The sequence below is a fragment of the Sapajus apella genome, unplaced genomic scaffold (genome assembly GCF_009761245.1).
Source record: "Sapajus apella isolate SASKATOON/1434 unplaced genomic scaffold, GSC_monkey_1.0 scaffold134, whole genome shotgun sequence".
Classification (NCBI taxonomy): Eukaryota; Metazoa; Chordata; class Mammalia; order Primates; family Cebidae; genus Sapajus; species Sapajus apella.
This window is the reverse complement of record NW_022437074.1, coordinates 3,096,288-3,114,666: the sequence shown is the minus strand read 5'-3', so window position 1 is coordinate 3,114,666 and position 18,379 is coordinate 3,096,288. Positions and strand designations below refer to the sequence as shown.

The 18,379-nt window shown below is 50.6% G+C and overlaps 1 protein-coding gene across 3 annotated transcripts in view; it reads left to right on the top strand.

Annotated features, from left to right (window-relative positions):
* Positions 1 to 18,379, top strand: part of EDAR (ectodysplasin A receptor) — a 90,737-nt gene that overhangs the window by 59,784 nt on the left and 12,574 nt on the right. The window contains exons 6-10 of one of the 3 annotated variants that reach the window (XM_032262984.1): positions 11,805 to 11,891; positions 13,517 to 13,642; positions 13,739 to 13,813; positions 14,062 to 14,134; positions 16,799 to 16,958. In XM_032262984.1, coding sequence (XP_032118875.1) covers positions 11,805 to 11,891; positions 13,517 to 13,642; positions 13,739 to 13,813; positions 14,062 to 14,134; positions 16,799 to 16,958 — 521 coding nt within the window. Of the gene's footprint in view, positions 1 to 11,804; positions 11,892 to 13,513; positions 13,814 to 14,061; positions 14,135 to 16,798; positions 16,959 to 18,379 lie in introns of all 3 variants that reach the window. The other 2 variants (XM_032262983.1, XM_032262982.1) reach the window with 2 other exon arrangements.

Sequence of the window (18,379 nt, the reverse complement as noted above, 5' to 3'; positions counted from 1 at the left end):
AGGTGATAGTGAGACCAAGGAAAATACAGTGTGATCACAATTAATGAAACATTCCGCAAAGCACATGTAAACAGTCTCACGAGTTTGTAATCCCACCTTGGGCTGTTTCTTTCCTGTTCCCCTTTCAGTCTGGCTTTCATGGGCATCTGTTTATGTGGAAGGGCCAGGTACCTCTGCCTCAGGAATGTGCTGTGTGGACTCTTGGATGTGTGGTCTGGGGAGAGACAAAGGCAGCTGGGAGGAAGTGGGATGCCTGGTCACCGGGCTGCAGGAGCACTTGCCACCCTCTGGCTCCTTTAAGGGTAGAGGAGGAGCTGACCCTGGGATCCTGCCTCTCTGTGCTCTCCATAAGGCCCCACCTACCCCCATGTCTCATAATAATGTTGTCCAGGAGAAGGAGGGCCTGCATCTTACCACACTGGGAGGAAGGGGAGGAGCAGGAATGGGGAGCAGCATCTCCTCTCTCCTTCTGCTCAAGCCTGGAGGAGGGTTCTGTGCTGTGGGCTGCACTGCAGAGAGAGCCATTCCCTCCCTTCCAAATCACTCAAGTGCACGACCCCTGCACCAGTGGGTTTGCTCATCTCTAGAGCCATTTTCCTGGCCAGCCATATGCTAATTAATTCACAAATTAGAGGAGGCTGCTGCTTGGCTGCCAGGCTGACCCGTGTGAAGCCAACTGCCCTGGCCCACATGTCCTCTGTGGGGATCTAGGCTGATTCAAGGCCAGATCATTCTGGGATGAAGAACCAGTCTGGGAAAATGTCAGACACTCTCCTATTCAGAAAACCATCTTTGCCCGTGGAACTGGGAGAGGAGCAGCCCTCCTCAGGAGCTCTTCTGTTAGGGAGCTCTCACACGGCACAACCTTCAATGTCCAATGTCTGGCAGCCAGAACAGACTTGAGTAATGGTAGGGGTACCTCTCTAAGTCCAGCAATGAGGTTTATCACATGTGGAAAGAAAGCAAAGTCCCCTGAGCCCTGAAGATTTTTTTTTTTTTTTGAGACGGAATCTTGCTCTGTCTCCAAGCTGGAGTACAGTGGCCTGATCTTGGCTCACTGCAACCTCTGCCTCCCGGGTTCAAGCAAATCTCCTGCCTCCGCCTCCTGAGTAGGTGGGACTACAGGCGTGCACCACCACGCCCAGCTAATTTTTGTATTTTGAGTAGAGATGGGGTTTCACCATGTTGGCCAGGATGGTCTTGATCTCTTGACCTCGTGATCCACCCTCCTCAGCCTCCCAAAGTGGTGGGATTACAGGCGTGAGCCACTGTACCCAGCCGAGTCCTGGAGATGTTAAAAATGAGTGCATCCCACTCCCACCTCCAGCTCTTGCCTGATTAACTGAAAGCCGGCTCCCAGGAAGGCCTTGAGGTAGGGCCTTAGAATCCAGCCCTGAAGTAGGTTAGCAGAGAAATGGACAGTCCTGCTGTGCTCTCGTTACAGGCTCCTTTGGCAAGGCCCCAGGCCTCGACTTGCCCATCTGGGAAATGGGGAGATACAGCCAGCTAGGCCTTGGGGTGAACAGAGACCTGCCTGGGTCAGGGCCTCAGTGTTAATGCCAGAGTGATGCTCTCCACCCCTGGGCCTGCACTGGTCCCAATCCGGAGATCTTTTTACCCAGGGCACCTGATCAGCAGTCAGCAGAAATGTCAGAGCTAGAAAGCCCCTGTGGAGTCACTGAGACCCACACACACAGGACTACTATTGGCAACCCCTCTCCAGACAGCCAGGGATTCAGGAAACATTTCATAGCCTGAAGTTGCCAACTGGCTGCCCAGGTCCAGAAGGCCCTGTCTTCCTCAAACCCATGGTCATGGTCAAGTGTACCTCTTTCTCCCCCTGTTTTGCTTGATTTATCTGGGCCCTTGCCAAACGAAGTCACATCCTTGGACTCTGCAGCAGCAAATGGTAGACCATGCAAACCACAGTCAGACTTGCCGAGGGCCCCTGACCGAGGATGACATACACCTAGGAGAGCTGCAGCAGGCCACAGGGAGCAGCTACAGGGGAGACACCAGCCAGGAGTGAGTCCAGGTCAGTGCCAGGGCTTCCCCAGCCTAGGAGCAGGGCTGGGTGCCCACAGCTCTCCCCATAACTCCTGGGCTTAAGGCCCATGCTCGGGCACCTGTGCAGCACAATCACCTCCTATCCTTAAAGAGATGGTGGCTTCTCTGCGCACTCTGGAGCAGAGGGTTGCAGGGTGGTGATTCTCAGGGGAGCGCCCTGGGGGTTTATTACTCAAATTGCTGGGCCCACCCTCCGATTCATCAGGTCTGGGTGGGCCAGAGAATGTACATTTTAAACAAATTTGGGAACCACTAGTGTGGGTTACGAGCCTGTTCTGGCGCTTCACTGCCTGAGTTAGACGAGTCATCTCACCTCCCAGAGCCTCCGTGTCCTCTCCTGCCCAGGCCAGCTTCCGGTGGTGCCCACTGTCCAGGCTGCTGTGTGGCTCGGGCTCAATTTTGCCCACCAAATCCACCTGGAAGCACATCATGAGTGCCACAGGGCGTTAATTCACGTGATGCAGCCCCTCAAATAACCCTGAGGAGAAATGAAAAAGTAACACATACTTTCCTTTAAAATGAAATAAAATCATTCCGGTTTCTGGGGTTGCCAAGAGGGAAACCAAAGAGAACAGGTGTCAGACTGCAGATCAGTCCTGCCTGTGGGTTGGTTGTCACCTTGGATTGGAACACACTCACCCCCAGCTCTGAGTCTCTACTCAGTGACTGCAATACCATGGAGCGCTGCAGTCCAGTGAAGAGATGAAAAGGCCTTTGGTTATTTCTAAGTTAAATTAAAGAGCAAGATGCACTTGGGTGACAGGAGCGTTCTAGTTTTTTTAAACCCCTGCACCATGCGGTGTAAAGGGATCTGTGACGTAATGACAGTGGGGGCAGGGAGGTCAACGCGTTGGCCTCGCGTGGTAGAGAGGACGATAGGGTCCAGCATCAGGTTCGGGTTTCATTATAAGTTATCACTCCTGGGAAGGTTTTCTCATCTGCAAAATGGGGACATGATTGTTAGGAGGATAGATGTGATGACATGGGTGATGCATGTGGAGTGCCCACTCTAGTGCCAGGCGCCGGGCGCTGACCAGACGTGAGGCGTCCCAGCCCAGCAGGGGTCATGGCTCTGCAGCACATGAGCTGGCCTGCACTTCCATCACTGACCAGAGGTGCAGACGGCACACAGAAGGGGAAAGAGATTCCAAGAGGACACTCAGGTGTCTCCGTGGCTGGCCATGTGGACACGGTGCCACTTGCTTAGCTGCAGAAGGCAGGAGCAAGAGGGTGCTTGGTGGGGAGGTGGAGGGAAGATAGAGGTTATGTGTATGGAATTTTAGGGGACTGTGGGACATCCAGACGAAGATAGCTAACCCAGAGATGGCCTGAAGCTCCAGACGGAGATCTAGGACTGGAAAGTCAGCTACGCACTCAGAGTGCTGGAGCCACTGGGGCAGAAGCGTTCCCCATGAGGCAGCTTCCTAGTGCGGGGAGAGGGTGGGTGCACCACAGTGCCTTGCCGACCTATGCTGCTGGCTCTGGCCCGCTACAGTTCAGACCCAAGAAGGCACCCCAGGACCTGGGACACCAGGCAGCAGGAATTGCTCCCTAGAAAGAGTGGTCAGAGGCTTAATGAAAGGACGCAATAGCCTGGCAATTGTTTTCTTATCATCAGTGATGAAGGCCCCTGAGGCAAGTCCAGAGCAGGATGGCCTTGTGGGGAAGTCTCTGCTACTCTGCCTGCTCCCATGGTGCTCCCATGGTTTCCGTCTCCCGTGCCTGGATGCCCTTCTGTGATGCTAAACACAGGTGCCCCTCAGGTGTGAAGCGCTGCCCCTCAGGTGTGAAGCTGGCTTCTGGGCCTCCCAAACACCAGTGTCCAGCTGCTCCTGGTGCAGAGCCTCTCAGACCTGACTGCACACACATCTCCAGGGACCTGCTGAGCAACGGATTCTGACACAGCAGGTCCTGGTGGGCCTGAGACTCAGCATTTCTAGCAAGCTCCCAGGGGACCCCACTTTGAGGAGCTAGGGAGGCTCTGCTGAGTCTGCCCACAGTTCAGGATGGGCCACTAGGGGATACACAGCAGTGCCACAGTCTGGGACCCCTTGTTGACAGCTGTAAGAATCAATAAACAGATCATACCTAAAAATCCAATCTCTTTATACCCTCTGCAGAGAATCCCAGCCAGCCTCTAATGCATACCAGTGAGTTTCTAAATTGTGTGGATTAACAGACCAATGAGCTATCATGGCTGTGAATGGAGGCGTAGCTCCCTCCAGCCATGTGCTTCTGGCTCACTGAGCCTTCCTGGGGAAGGGTAGCACAGTGGCCGGCAGGACCCTCCCCCTGCCTGCTTCTGAGTCACCACTGCCTCAAACTCCACAGCGAGCCAGGCAGAAGCAGTCCCTGCCCACTTTCACTTTAATATAAGCCTTATGTGGACATTTCTGCCTGTTTTCTTGGACTGCAGTTCACACCAGCTTTTATCAAGCACTCCAGCCTTGATTATTCAAACCTCGGGTGCACACGGAAGTGCACAAGGGGAGCTGGACCTGCAGCTGGCCACCCAACAGAAACACACCTGGAGCACCTTCCACTTAATGAGCCACCCCAAGATGCAGATGAGCCGAAACACACAGCACACAGTGGAACTGGGGGAAACCTCCAGACACTGTATATTTGGTTAGCGCGGAGTTAACCCTCAGTAGAAAGGCCTGGACCCTGGCCCGGGAGAATCTGAGCGCAGGCACGAGGGCACCCATGCCTGTCCTGGGGACTGCACGAGGGCTGCATCTCCCCCTACCCAGCCCAGCCCCACCCACCACCCTGCAGGGCCTGAGGGTTTCTCTGCGGACCCCCAGCTGGTGACAGCAGAAGGAGTGGACACGGTGGGAATGGGATCAGCCCAGGCCGCTCTCTTTTCTTCTTCATATGCTGGGTTTTGCCCAAACCTCTTTTATACATCACTTGCGTTCAACATGATGCTGGTGTGTTATTAATACTAAAATCCATACTTGTATGATTCTGGGATGGATTTTTTCAAGCATTTAGGTGTAATGCAAAGTAGGTGCCTATTTCCCATGGTGATTTTTCTGACTCACCTGAAAAACAGCAGAACTACCCAGGGCTGATCACCTCGCCCCTGCTTCAGGCCCTGCGGGTGCCTTCCTTAGCCACCCTCAAACTACACCCAGTGCTGCCCAAGTTGGCACTTTGGGACTGGATCTTTCCACCTCTTCTTGTGGGTTATATGTGTAGTGACAGTGGCAGCAACCAGAGGTGAGAAACTTGTGCGGGGGGCTGACCTCACCTCACAAGGTCAGCCCTGCAGCCAGGGACAGCAAGGCCCACCACCTCCCTCTTGGTCCCCTCTGGTCTTGCCACATCTCTCTTGCCTGGGGGCAGAGGCACTGAATTGTGGACAAAACAGACCAAGTAAGCTAGATGTTGGTTTTTCTTTCAATTGACACATAATAATTGCACGTTTATGGGGTAAGAGTGAAATTTCCATACACATATACAAAGTGTCATGATCTGGTGGGGGTAATTATGACATCCATGACCTCAAACATTTATCACTTTGTGTTGGGAACATTCCAAATCCTCTCTTGTAGCTGTGAGAAAGATACAATGCATTATTATCAGCTGTAGTCACCCTGCAGAGTGCCAGAGCACAGACCGACTGCTCCTGCCCAGCCACACTTTTGTACTCATTAACCAGCCTCCTCTTCCCCACTCCTGTTCTGCTCCTACTTCTATGAGATCCACTCATTTGGCTTCCACACATGAGCCACACGTGGCTTTTGTAATACAGCTGCACCTGGGGCAGATCTTTTCCTTTTCTGCCACAAGCACATCCCCTCGCCTGTTGGCCACGAGGCTGCCACTCTGGAAATTCTCACACACCTTTGCCTTTATTTGCGATTTGCAACAAGGGCAGCTCCATTCCTTGTTGCTGAACTCTGAGCACAGGGAAGAGGCCCATTGTCAGGAAGTGAGCTGCTGCCCTTTGGTGGCCTGGGCGGCTTGTGGGCAAGTCTGAAACCTGCATGTCCTCCTGCTCCTTTGGCAACAATCTAGTGACCGGGATTCTCCTGCCCAGTCTCATGGGAAGTGTCTCCCTGCTGATGCTCTGGTGGCCCTGGGAACTTTGGAAACTGAGGGGGCTTGTAGGGTCTGGCTGATTGGATGCCGGCTTTCAGCTCCAGTCCTGACATGAGAGGCTGAGCTCTGGAGACATGTCAGGGTCCACCATCCCACCCACCCTGCCCCTACCTCCTCAGTTGCACACACATGCTCAGGGCAAGCACTTCTATGACCAACTCAGGGATCCCTGCACATCAGGGAACACCCAGCCTACACCTGCAGCCCGCCACAGTCAGAGACTGTTTGGCTGGTGCCAGATGGAGGTGTTTGGAAGAAAATGTCCCGTGATCAGGATTGAGGCACAGCCGGCTGAGGACAGGTGGGCACCTGTGGGTGCAAGAAGATGTCACTGATGTGCACTAGTCTGCAGGCATTGTTTGGGGACATCGTTGCATCACCAAGCATAATGCTGCAGAGGCATTCCACAAGTCTGTGTGCCCTCTAGGCTGCATTTATCATCCCACTCTAGACCACAGGCCTGGGCGTATCTGTGTCCCCATCCCCAACCCTGTCACCTGAAGCTGCCTGCAAGCCCCGGCAGGAAGGGAAAAGAAGTGACAAAGATGGCAAACATCCACAGGTAGCCCACGGCTGTTCTTTTGCTCTGACAGTGTATCTTAAGCTCCCTTTAGCGTGTCACTGAACAGCTAGATCAGCTTCTTTTCAATGTCTTGTTTGCTCTTATAAAGGAAATGAGGTCATGCTGGAAACGATGCCATGATGCCCCTATGCTCACTCACCTGATGAATTGTGGAAGACTACCTCCCAGCAAACATAAATAGGCACCCAATCTGAAGTCCGCTTATCACGCTGGAGACTTCCAGAGCAAATTCAGTAAGGTCTGTGAGGGGGAACACTCTGTTGTTTGATGTGGTCTTGTGGCTTTCAGCCAGGAGCACACCCCTCTCCAGCAGCTCTTTTTTTTTTTTGAGACAGAGTTTCACTCTTGTTGCCCAGGCTGAGTGCAGGGGTGCCGTCTCAGCTACTGCAACCTCCGCCTCCCGGTTTCCAGGGGTTCTCCTGCCTGAGCCTCCTGAGTAGCTGGGATTATAGGCACCTACAACCGTGCCCGACTAATTTTTGATTTTTAGTAGAGATGGGGTTTCAACAGGTTGGCCAGGCTGGTCTCAAACTCCTGATTTCAGGTGATTCTACCCCCTCGGCCTCCCAAAGTGCTGGGATTACAGGCGTGAGCCACCGGGCCCGGCCAGCTCTTTCCCTAATAAGAACACTGGTTCCGAGGCCAAGTAAGTGGCTAAATTAAGAAAACAAAGATTTATCATAAGTTTGAGGCCAAGGAGGAAAAAGGGCTTCCGTTCATCATCCAGAATCATAAGGAAACATCACTTGTCCCTCTGTAGGCAGGTGACGTTTCTCACATACCCTGTGACAGTCCCAGGCACTCTCAGCTGCTGGGCTCCCTCCCAAGCCCAGTGCTTCATTGGCCGAGCTGCCAATTTGCTTTACAAGGTGTGAGGGCTGACAAACATCCAGCCCATTGTCCTGTGGCCCTGCTCCACTTACGGGAGACAGGAGTGGATAGCTCAGCTGGTCACTGGCTCCTGAGCTGCCTCCACTCAGAGAACAAGAGTGTGCGTTGCTCCTGAGAACTGACTACTAAAGAAAACAGCCAGTCCAGGCATCGTGGCCCACACTTGTTATCCCAGCACTTTGGGAGGCCCAGGCAGGTGGATCGCTTGAGATGAGGAGTTCAAGACCAGCCTGGCCAACATGTTGAAACCCCGTGTATTTTTCTCTACTAAAATGTATTTTTAGCAGAGAATGTGTATTTTTCTCTACTAAAAATACAAAACCTAGCCAGCTGTAGTGGCACACACCTGTATTCCCAGCCTCTTAGGAGGCTGAGGTGGGAGGATCACTGGAGCCCAGGAAGCAGAGGTTGCAGTGAGCTGAGATCATGCCACTGCACTGCAGCCTGGGTGACAGAGTGAGACCCTGTCTCAACAACAAAACAAAACCTAAAAAAAACACCCAACTAGGAAGCTTGCTTCTCCCGGAAGCCTTGCTGCGTGGGCTGACCAGGCACAGTGCTAAGCCATTCCTCTGGGCTGGGCCAGGCTGGGGAGGTGCCTTGATTTGGGGGAGACAGCTGGCCTTGTCCTTGACTTAGGGGCTCCTTTTCTGTAGACCAAATGCACTTCCCAGATTTCTCCAGATCTGCTACTCTGCCTGCTAGAGACAAAAGCAAGAGAGTGGGAGACGCATTTGAAACATGCTGGTTTTATTATTTGCAAAACTGAAGTCTGGCCTAAAAGAAGGTTGACCTTCTTTCGGGAGGTCTGGAACAGGACGTGGTCTGTTCTGTGGTGGAAAGATTTGTTTTTGCTGAATGGTTGTTTCTTTTTTTTTTTTTGAAAGAAAGAAAGAAAAAAAAAAGAATGAAGGAGAGGAAGGAAGAGGAAAAGGGAGAGAGAACAGAAGTGTTGCTTTATTGCCCAGGCTAGAATGCAGTCTAAAAATGAGTATTGAAAATCTCTTTTATACCAATAATTGTGCTTACTAATGGAGACAGGAAAAGATGAGGGAAGAAAATAACAAACAAGCAGCCAACCAATATTTCATTTAAACCTGTAAGTAGGTGTGATGTGGTACTGATAAGAGTGTATATTTTGGGTATTTAAAGTGGAGAGTTCTATCAATGTTTATTAAATTTACTTGTTCCAGACCTGAGTTCAAGTCCTGGATATCCTTGTTAATTTTCTGTCTCGTCGATCTGTCTAATATTGATGTTGAAGTATCCCACTATTATTGTGTGGGAATCTAAGTCTCTTTATAAGTCTTATGTATCTGGGTGTTCCTGTTTTGGGTGCGTATATATTTAGGATCATTAGCTCTTCTTGTTGCATTGATCCTTTTACCGTTATGTAATGCCCTTCTTTGCCTCTTTTGATCTTTGTTGCTTTAAAGCCTATTTTATTAGAGGCGAGAATTGCAACTCCTGCTTTTCATTTATTTATTTATTTATTTTTGCTCTCCATTTGGTTGGTAAATCTTTCTCCATCCCTTTGAGTCTTTGTGTTTCCTTGCATGTGAGATGAGTCTGGATGCAGCATACTGATGGGTTTTGGCTGTATCTTTTGATTGGGGGATTTAGTCGATTTAAATTTAGGATTAATAATAATACATGTGAGTTTAATACTGCCATTTGATGTTAGCTGGCTGTTTGCCCATTAGTTGATGTAAATTCTTCATTATGTTGATGCTCTTTACTTTTTGGTATATTTTTGGGAAGGCTGATACTGGTTGTTCCTTTCTATGTGTAGTGGTTCTTTCAGAAGCTCTTGTAAAGCAGGCCTGGTGGTGATGAAATCTCTGAGTACTTGCTTGTTCACAAAAGATTTTATTTTTCCTTCACTTATGAAGCTTAGTTTGGCTGGATATGAAATTCTGGGTTGAAAGTTCTTTTCTTTAAGGATGTTGAATATTGGCCCCCACTCTCTTCTGGCTTGTAGGGTTTCTGCTGAGAGATCTGCTGTGAGTCTGATGGGCTTCCCTTTGTGGGTAACCCGACATTTCTCTCTGGCTGCCCTCAGTATTTTCTCTTTCATTTCAACCCTGGTGAATCTGGCGATTATGTGCCTTGATGTTGGTCTTCTTGAGGAATATCTTTGTGGTGTTCTCTGTATTACCTGGAGTTGAATATTGTCCTGCCTTGCTAGGTTGGAAAAGTTTTCCTGAATAATATCCTGAAGAGTATTTTCCAGCTTGGATTCATTCTCTTCGTCACATTCAGGCACACCTATCAAACGTAGATTAGGTCTTTTCACATAGTCCCATATTTCTTGGAGACTTTGCTTATTCCTTTTTATCCTTTTTTCTCTAATCTTGTCTTCTCATTTTATTTCATTAAATTGGCCTTCAACCTCTGATATCCTTTCTTTTGCTTGATCAATTCAGCTGTTAAAATTTGTGCATACTTCGCGAAGTTCTCGTGTTGTGTTCTTCAGCTCCATTAATTCACTTATATTCCTCTCTAAATTGTCTATTCTTGTTAGCATTTCGTCAAACCTTTTTTCAAAGTTCTTAGTTTCTTTGCATTGGGTTAGAACAAGTTCTTTTAACTCACAGAAGTTTCTTATCAACCACCTTTTGAAGCCTACTTCTGTTAATGGAACACACTTGTTCTCCATCAGGCCTTGTTCCATTGCTGATGAGGAACTGTGATCCCCTGTAGAGGGAGAGGCGTTCTGATTTTGGGTATTCTCAGCCTTTTTAGGCTGGTTTCTTCCCTTCGTTATAAATTTATCCATCTGCCATCTTTGTAATTACCGAGTTTCTTATCGGGTTTCTGAGTGGACGTCCAACTTGTTGATTCCCAGCGCCGGAATCTGAGCAACCCACTGCACTGGCTAGAACAGTAGCGTTAAGATTGATGGTGCTTTTCTGACTCTGCACCAAGAACCGCTGCACCGAGGCGCCGGCAAAACCGCCACGCCAGCCGCAAGAGTCACACTGGCGACCCGTGGGTCTCCTCTGCTGGGAATCTCCTGGTCCGTGAGCAACAAAAATTCGTCTGAAAGTGTGGCGTCCTCTTGTTCTCTGGCTTTCACTGGGAGCTACAATCCCGAGCTACTAGTGATCAACCATCTTGGATCTCTCTCCTGACTGGTTGTTTCTTAGTGATTTGACTGAAAACAAAATCAGCTTCCATTTTATCCCTGCTAAGTGATGCTTTTTCTGTAGAAGGGGAGTTTTAGGAAGGATAGCTTTAAGGGAGGGTTTGCCTTGCTGTTGAAGAGTTTGGTCACAACTATGTAAAAATGTCTTAGGAAAAATCCTGGAGAGAAATAGCAAAAGTCAACTTCAAGGAGGTCATGGGTAGCTCTTTTCCTCTTTTCTCATGTTCTGATTTTTCCAGATTTTTATTTTTATTTTATCTTTACTTTTTTGAGATGGAGTTTCTCTATTGTTGCCCAGGCTGGAGTATAATGGCATAGTCTTGGCTCACTGCAACCTCTGCCTCTTGGGTTTAAGCGATTCTCCTGCCTCATCCTCCTAAGTAGCTGGCATTACAGGTGCCTGCCACCATACTAGGCTAATTTTTGTATTTTTAGTAGAGACACAGTTTCACCATGTTGGCCAGGCTAGTCTCCAACTTCTGACCTCAAGTGATCCACCCATCTTGGCCTCCCAAAGTTCTGGGATTACAGGTGTGGGCCACCATACCTGGCCCCTTTTCTAGATTTTTAATAGTGAGGATATATTGCTTTTATGACCAGAAAAAGTATTAATACATGCCTACTCTATGTAATTGAAGGAATTAGTCAAGTATTGTGTCACCCTAATAATACTTTCATATACACACTCTATGTTCCTTATTTTTATGGACTTCATATACTTTGTCTCCAAGCATAGGAAAATTGAGTTGGTGAGGCTTGCAAAACTCCCCAACTGTTACTGTTTAATTTTAACAGTTATCACATGAGTGCTTTTATTTAAAGAACAATAACCATGACTCCTTAGGGTTCATTAAACACTCTAAGAAATACAGCTATTTAGCTCCTCTTGGCCCTCGCTGCCTCAAGCCCATTCAAGATCATGAATATAGATCCACTAGCTCTGTGGCAGCATCTTTGAAGGTGGTGCTTCTCTAGATCATTTGAGGGACTCTGTTTTCCTTGCAGGTGTGGGAGCCACTTCAGGAGCTTCTGCCAACTTCCCTGGCACCTCGGGCAGCAGCACCCTGTCTCCCTTCCAGCACGCCCATAAAGGTAAGGAGGGCGCTCAGGTATCGATCACCTGGAGTTAGGTGGTTCTCGGAAGAACGCTCAGAGGAAGAGAGGAAATGATTATGAGTAATGATTATGGTGTGCTTCCCCACCTGGCCTCACGTCCCTAATGTGATTGAATGACATGGTGCCACCCCACCCCCCATACAGGAAGTAATTAACTCTGCAAGGAGCAGAGTTGATCCCTCCCTGGGTGTCCTGAGCCAGCTGGGAGGTGCTGGTGATGAAGGTAGGGGCAGGGGGCAGAGCAGCAGGTGGGCAGCTCAGGCAGCTGCAAGCCTGGCCAGGAGGAGAGACTAGGCATCCTGGGCTTTGGTTTGGCCAGGAGTCAACAGCAATTCTATCACCAGCTTTCATATAAACCTGCTGACTATAGCACTTTAATATTCACTTGCAGCAAGTATATTTCATTCTCCCCAACCCCTCAGGGAAGAAGGGATTGAGGAAGACCCCAAAGTTCAATATGTCTCTCAGAGTCAGCCCTCCAGCTGGCTTGGCCTTTCCCTCTCACTGGTTTAGTGCCAGCCTGTTATTGAAGCATATTTTGGGCCCAGGTCTCAGAGAGCCATGAGATACCTTCCAGAGCCCTCAGAGGCCCCAGCTCATCAGCCTCATTGGTTCTCCCACACACTAAGGCAGAGCAAAAGGCAAGACTGCTGGGCAAGGATATATGAATCTCATTTGCACATGCCCCAGGGGAATCGCTCACAACACGGAGAATATTAAAACTCTTATGTCATCCAGACCTGGCATGCAAATGCTGTTACAGGTACTCCCCAGATGATGCTGGGAGGCTGGTTTTCCTACAAATGCACCCACAGGAGATTCAGTGCCCACATGTGGGGCCCTCAGCTCTGGCGCCGCCGCCCCCCCCAGATGATCCAGGAGCTTCAGATGCTTGTCTCCTGTCTATTTGGTGGTGGCGAATCTGGATCTTACTTCAAGATAATCCAAGTCCTGATTGGTTATTTTAGAGAGTGAGAATGAGCTTCAGGGCATTTTATGCATCCAAGGTCCATATTAACCAGGGAAGTGAACAAAATCCCCCAGGGTGACTAAGGAGCAAAATCCCCCAGGGTGACTGCCTGGTGGAGGTGGCAGAGCAGGTGGAGTAGGTGGCCTGTGCCCTGGGGATCTTACGATGACACTTAGGTTGAAATTGCATGAGGTGCAAGATGGTGCCAAACCTGGAATCCAGAGCTGACTTTTGTTTGGAAATGCCCGAACTTGAATTGTGCGGCCTTCCAGACACTCTTGTTCACTGGCCTTTCTTCCTCTCCACACCAAGCTCTGCCCTCAGGTTCCCAAAGTAGTAGAAGCAAGAGCAAGCTCCCTAGGAACAGCGGGTGACCCCAGACCATGATGTTCCTGGAGACGTCTGGAGAGGCCAGTCTGAGGGCAGTGAGCAGGGCTGTGGGCAGTCCTGGTCTGGCAGCCAAAGCTAATGTGGAGGATTTGTTTCTCAGAATAAGCAAGCACTTCAGATTCCAGGGTTCCCTGAAAGCATCCCAGGGGCAGGGCCATTGCTTCCAGGGGCCATAGTCCTGGAGGAAAGTCCAGCAGGGATCCTGAGCTCTGGGTCATTCATGCCTTCTCTCCACCAGCAGAGCTCTCAGGCCAAGGACACCTGGCCACTGCCCTGATCATTGCGATGTCCACCATCTTCATCATGGCCATCGCCATCGTCCTCATCATCATGTTCTACATCCTGAAGACAAAGCCCTCTGCCCCAGGTGATGGCCCCCATGCGCCGGTGCCCTGCCTCCTGGACTCTCCGTCAACTCCCCCTGTCGGAGAGCCTGCCTGCTCACTCCCTCCTCTCTCCCCAGCCTGCTGCACAAGCCACCCGGGGAAGAGTGTGGAGGCCCCAGTGGGCAAGGATGAGGAGAAGAAAGAGGCCCCAGGTCTGTGAACCAAGGCTTCCACAACCCATGTGCACGGTGCCCGTCTCTGGGTAGAGGGTGTCCCTGGCAGTGGCCTCCTTGCTGCTTCTGTTCTTGTATGCTGAACCATGCTGTGCTTACCCTGGGGTGGTGCCATGCAGACACCGGGCAGCTCTGCCCAATAGGAAGCTCAGAGGAGGGTCAGGCTGAGCGCCGAGCCATAAGCCGAGTCTAACTCCTGTCTCTCCAACCTCCCCATTTTCCTACAGACAATGTGGTGATGTTCTCTGAGAAGGATGAATTTGAGAAGCTGACAGCAACTCCAGCAAAGCCCACCAAGAGGTATGTGGAAGCCCCCACCGCCAGGCTGAAGCTGGGGTCCTGTGGCCCCTGAGCAGGGAGGGGAGCCAGAGTGCAGCCTAGTGCACTGACAGGCTGGCCCGGCACACCATGGGGACGCTTGGCAACATACAGTCCCTGCCGCCTCCTTGCTGACTGGCAGGGGTCAGATGCTATGAGAGCTTGTGGGAATGGCTGTCTATTGCTCTGGGGTCAGGCCTTTGCCCATGCATCTTGCCAAATTCCCTGGGCCTTCCTTCTTAACATCCGACTTCCACATGCCCCTTCTCCAGATTGGGAGGGCAGAACATAAAGCCGAGAACGCATGCGGCAGCCCCTGAGACTGCTGCTGCAGCCAACACACGGGTACCACTCGTGCCGGCGCCAGGACTGCTGCCACCGTAATGCTGGTAACTAGGGTGATGATGGCTAATAGCTTCGGTGCCTACTGCCCACCAGGCGCTGGGCTAGGGCTGTGAACGCACCCTCCCCGCACAGCCCAGGAGCAAGGTGCTCGTATCATCCCTGTCTATAGGATACCACACTGAGGTGTGGAAGTCCCAAGGTCACACACTAGTGAGTGGCAGGGCAGGGGTCTGAGTCCAGGCTCCCAAGGGGCCACATGGCATAAAGAGGCCTCTGCAGCAGGAGATTTGACAGGTGACGCCTTTCCCACATTTACCACACATCAAGGTGTGGAACCAGCCCCTGCTTTAAAATCGAGAGTAGAAGGAAATAAATATTTTATTCATCCAGTGGGATGGTTATTTGGACTTGGTCCTGCATAGCTTCCAAAAATCAACCCCACAGCATCAGTTCCCAGCAAGGCAATGTGCCTGGACCCCCTGCCAGGTCTCGTCCCCATGGCCACTGCAGGCTTCACTGGAAGGACACCCGCACAGCAGTGCCTCCCTTGGCCGATGGGGCACAGAGCCACCAGATCATCAAATTGATTACAGGAAGAGCAGAGGTTAAGCCCTCCTCTCCTGCCCCAATCCCATGATCTTCCTGCAGCTCACCAAAGCCATTCCTTTCGAGGAATAATAATTGATCCAGCATCTGTGTGGCACTTTGGCATTCATGAAGTATTGCCAGGTGCATTATCTCATCTGGAAAACTCCAGTGTCTCTCAACACTGACACAAGGGCAGAAGGCAAACAAATATGAAGTCTCTGCATACTAGGAAAGAAAAGCAGAGTGTGTGTTGGGGTGGTTATTTCCTGCAAGTGCCTCAATTCCAACTGAACCCCCACAGGAATCTGTGGTCTAAGCCCCACTGTGCATGGCTGGTGGGAGGTGCCAGATACGAGCTACTGATGATCCCAGGACCAAGGGCAGGACCTGGTCACCTTGCATGGATGTAACTCTGAAATAGGACCTCCCTAGAGACTGAATTTGCTCCCCAGCCTCCAGCCCAGCCTTATCTCATTCTATCTCAGCCTCTCCCTTCTGATATTCAGGCCTTTCTTATCCCCAGAAATCAAAAGACCAGAGACATGCCCCGTGACTTGAGTTTCAGTTAAAGACACGGAAAACTCGGGGCCCTACTAGGAAAAAATATATACTTATTTCATACACAAATACCAAATACAAATTGAACCCTGACAGTTGGATGTTAAAAGACAGCAAGGCAGTGAGCTTTTGTCCCTGCTTTTTTGTCCTTGCGTCTTGGAGACAGGATGTGGGTGCCGCCTCACCTGCTTCACCTCACCTGCTCTCTAGTGGGGACAGGGATGGGCCCTACCACCTCTTTGGGAGGCCCTGAAGCCTGATGAGGAAGTGGGTCCCACCAGGACTTCATTATGTTCTCATTTTCTTTGTATTACCCCATCTCTAGGGTTGTGTTTGCATATGGGCTTCATTGCTGTAACCTAGTTTTAATCTTTTTTTTTAAGAAAAAAGAAGTCTTCGGCCAAACCACAGGAAACAAGCGGGATGCCTCTAAAAAAGAACATTGTTTTTCATATACTTGGAATGGTTTTAAGAGAGTTTAAGCTCCAACCCACATGTGCCTAGGGCAGACCCTGGGTCCCATGCGGGCCATGAGCCATGGGGCGGCATGATCCCGGGCTTGGTACGTCCGACCGCCCACCCAGTCACCTGCTGGGGCTTGCTGTGCCACCCCCTGCAATGCACACAGGTCAGCCAGGTCACCCCATTAGTCAAGAGGGGTCTTTCCAGGCACAAGGCTCCATTCAGTTCCCTTTTCAGTGACTCTAGAGAGCTGGCATGGATCCAGTGCCAGTCACATAAACCTATTTGCTTAACATGAAGACACCAGTTGAACTTGATCCTTATTGGGATTAAATACAGGGATCTAGGACATATCCAATGAACCTTCACAGAGCATCCACCACATGTTAGACAGCAGGAAAGGAGAGGCTCTTGGATGCCTTCCACCCTCAGTGGCAGCCCCAGTCCCTTAGACACCTGCAGGTCACCCACCACGGACTTGCTTGGAAAAGAGCAGGGAACCACGGGTGTATCTGTCTCATCTCATGTCCTCTGGCCCCATGCCCATGAGGTGCCCAGTAAATGCTTGAAAAACAAGTAAGTCATTGTACCCAACTGTTCACAGTAGGGGAATGAATAAGTTCACCATGGGAGAACGTGTCAGGGCTGCAGCCCCCCAGGCACTGCTAACAACTGTTGCTCTTGTTTTTGCAGCGAGAATGATGCCTCGTCCGAGAATGAGCAGCTGCTGAGCCGGAGCGTGGACAGTGACGAGGAGCCCGCCCCTGACAAGCAGGGCTCCCCGGAGCTGTGCCTGCTGTCGCTGGTTCACCTGGCCAGGGAGAAGTCTGCCACCAGCAACAAGTCAGCCGGGGTGAGGCTCCTGCAGGTGCCATGATGAACTGTGAGATGTGGCTCCCTCATAGCTGCACGACTAGAGCTTTCTTACTGAATCAGCTTTCCTGAAAGACTGGGTGTTTCTGCCAAAAGTCCAAGATAGGAGACCTGGACAGTGGCAGGTTCACAGCAAGATAGTCCAAAGGGGGGAAAAACACTTTTTTTTTTTTTTTAACAGGAGTTTCACTCTGTCGCTCAGTCTGGAGTGCAGTGGCACGATCTTGGTTCACTGCAATCTCCACCTTCTGGGTTCAAGCGGTTCTCCTGTCTCAGCCTCCTGGGTAGCTGGGACTACAGGCGCATGCTGCCACACCCAGCTAATTTTTTTTGTATTTTAGTAGAGACAAGGTTTCACAGTGTTGCCCAGGCTGGTCTCAAACTCCAAGTTCAGGCAATCCACCCACCTCAGCCTCTCAAAGTGCTAGGATTACCGGCATGAGCCACTGCCCCCAGCTACTTTCTTTTTATTATATAGCTTCACACACAAAAATGAAAAATAATAAGCAAAGAGAAAAAAGGTAAAATCACTTGGAATGCCAGAGGGCAGAAAAAGACCCTTGTAAACATACTGGGTTTTATCCAACCAGAAAATTTTCTAAACGTACACACACACACACACACACACACACACACACACACACATTTTTCTTGTATGCATTTTTTAGAATATAAAAACAAGCTCACATGTAGAAACTGTCCCCAGGATTTTATCGTCACCTACCACCCTGTAATGTGCTGTGGCCAGGAGCAGGGTGGGGGTGAGAGCGAAGGTGGGCAGAGCCCTCTTGGGCTCCATGCGGGCCTCGCCTGTGGTCGTCTCTCTAGTCTGTGTCCCTGGCTGCAGACCTCAGCCGCAGACAGCTGTGTTGCTAGGCAACATCACTGATGGCAAAATGCCCAGTTGAGATCTTGGCTCTGGGCTGGTCCTGATAGGATGCCATGCTCTGGCCTGCCCCAAGTTCAGTGACCCCTGTAATGGAGCTGCCACTTGCAGGGACCCTGGAAACCTGTGGAGTTGTTACAAGAGAGATAGGTGTCCGTGGCCCCAGGACTCTGCAGCCCCCTCACTTATCCTAGATGCCCTCTCCCTGCCCTCGAGCGTCCCCGATGTCCGATGACCCTGGGAGCCTCCAGCCTCCCCTCCCATCAGCTTTCTGAGCCAAGTCAGGCTGTCTCCCCGTAACCTGGGCTTGGATGTGGGCAGGTAAGAGGCAACAGGACTAGGACTGTCAGCACTGCAATCTGAAATCATAATCCTCAGCTTCCAGTTCCTGCAAAGTCCACTCTCTAAATTACTTTCTTATTAACCTGTGGGCCTGGTCTCCTGGCACCAGCCACATGATCTGGAATGGGAGCCCTGCGCAGCTCTGCTGTGGCACAGATGTCCTGAGGGCAAGT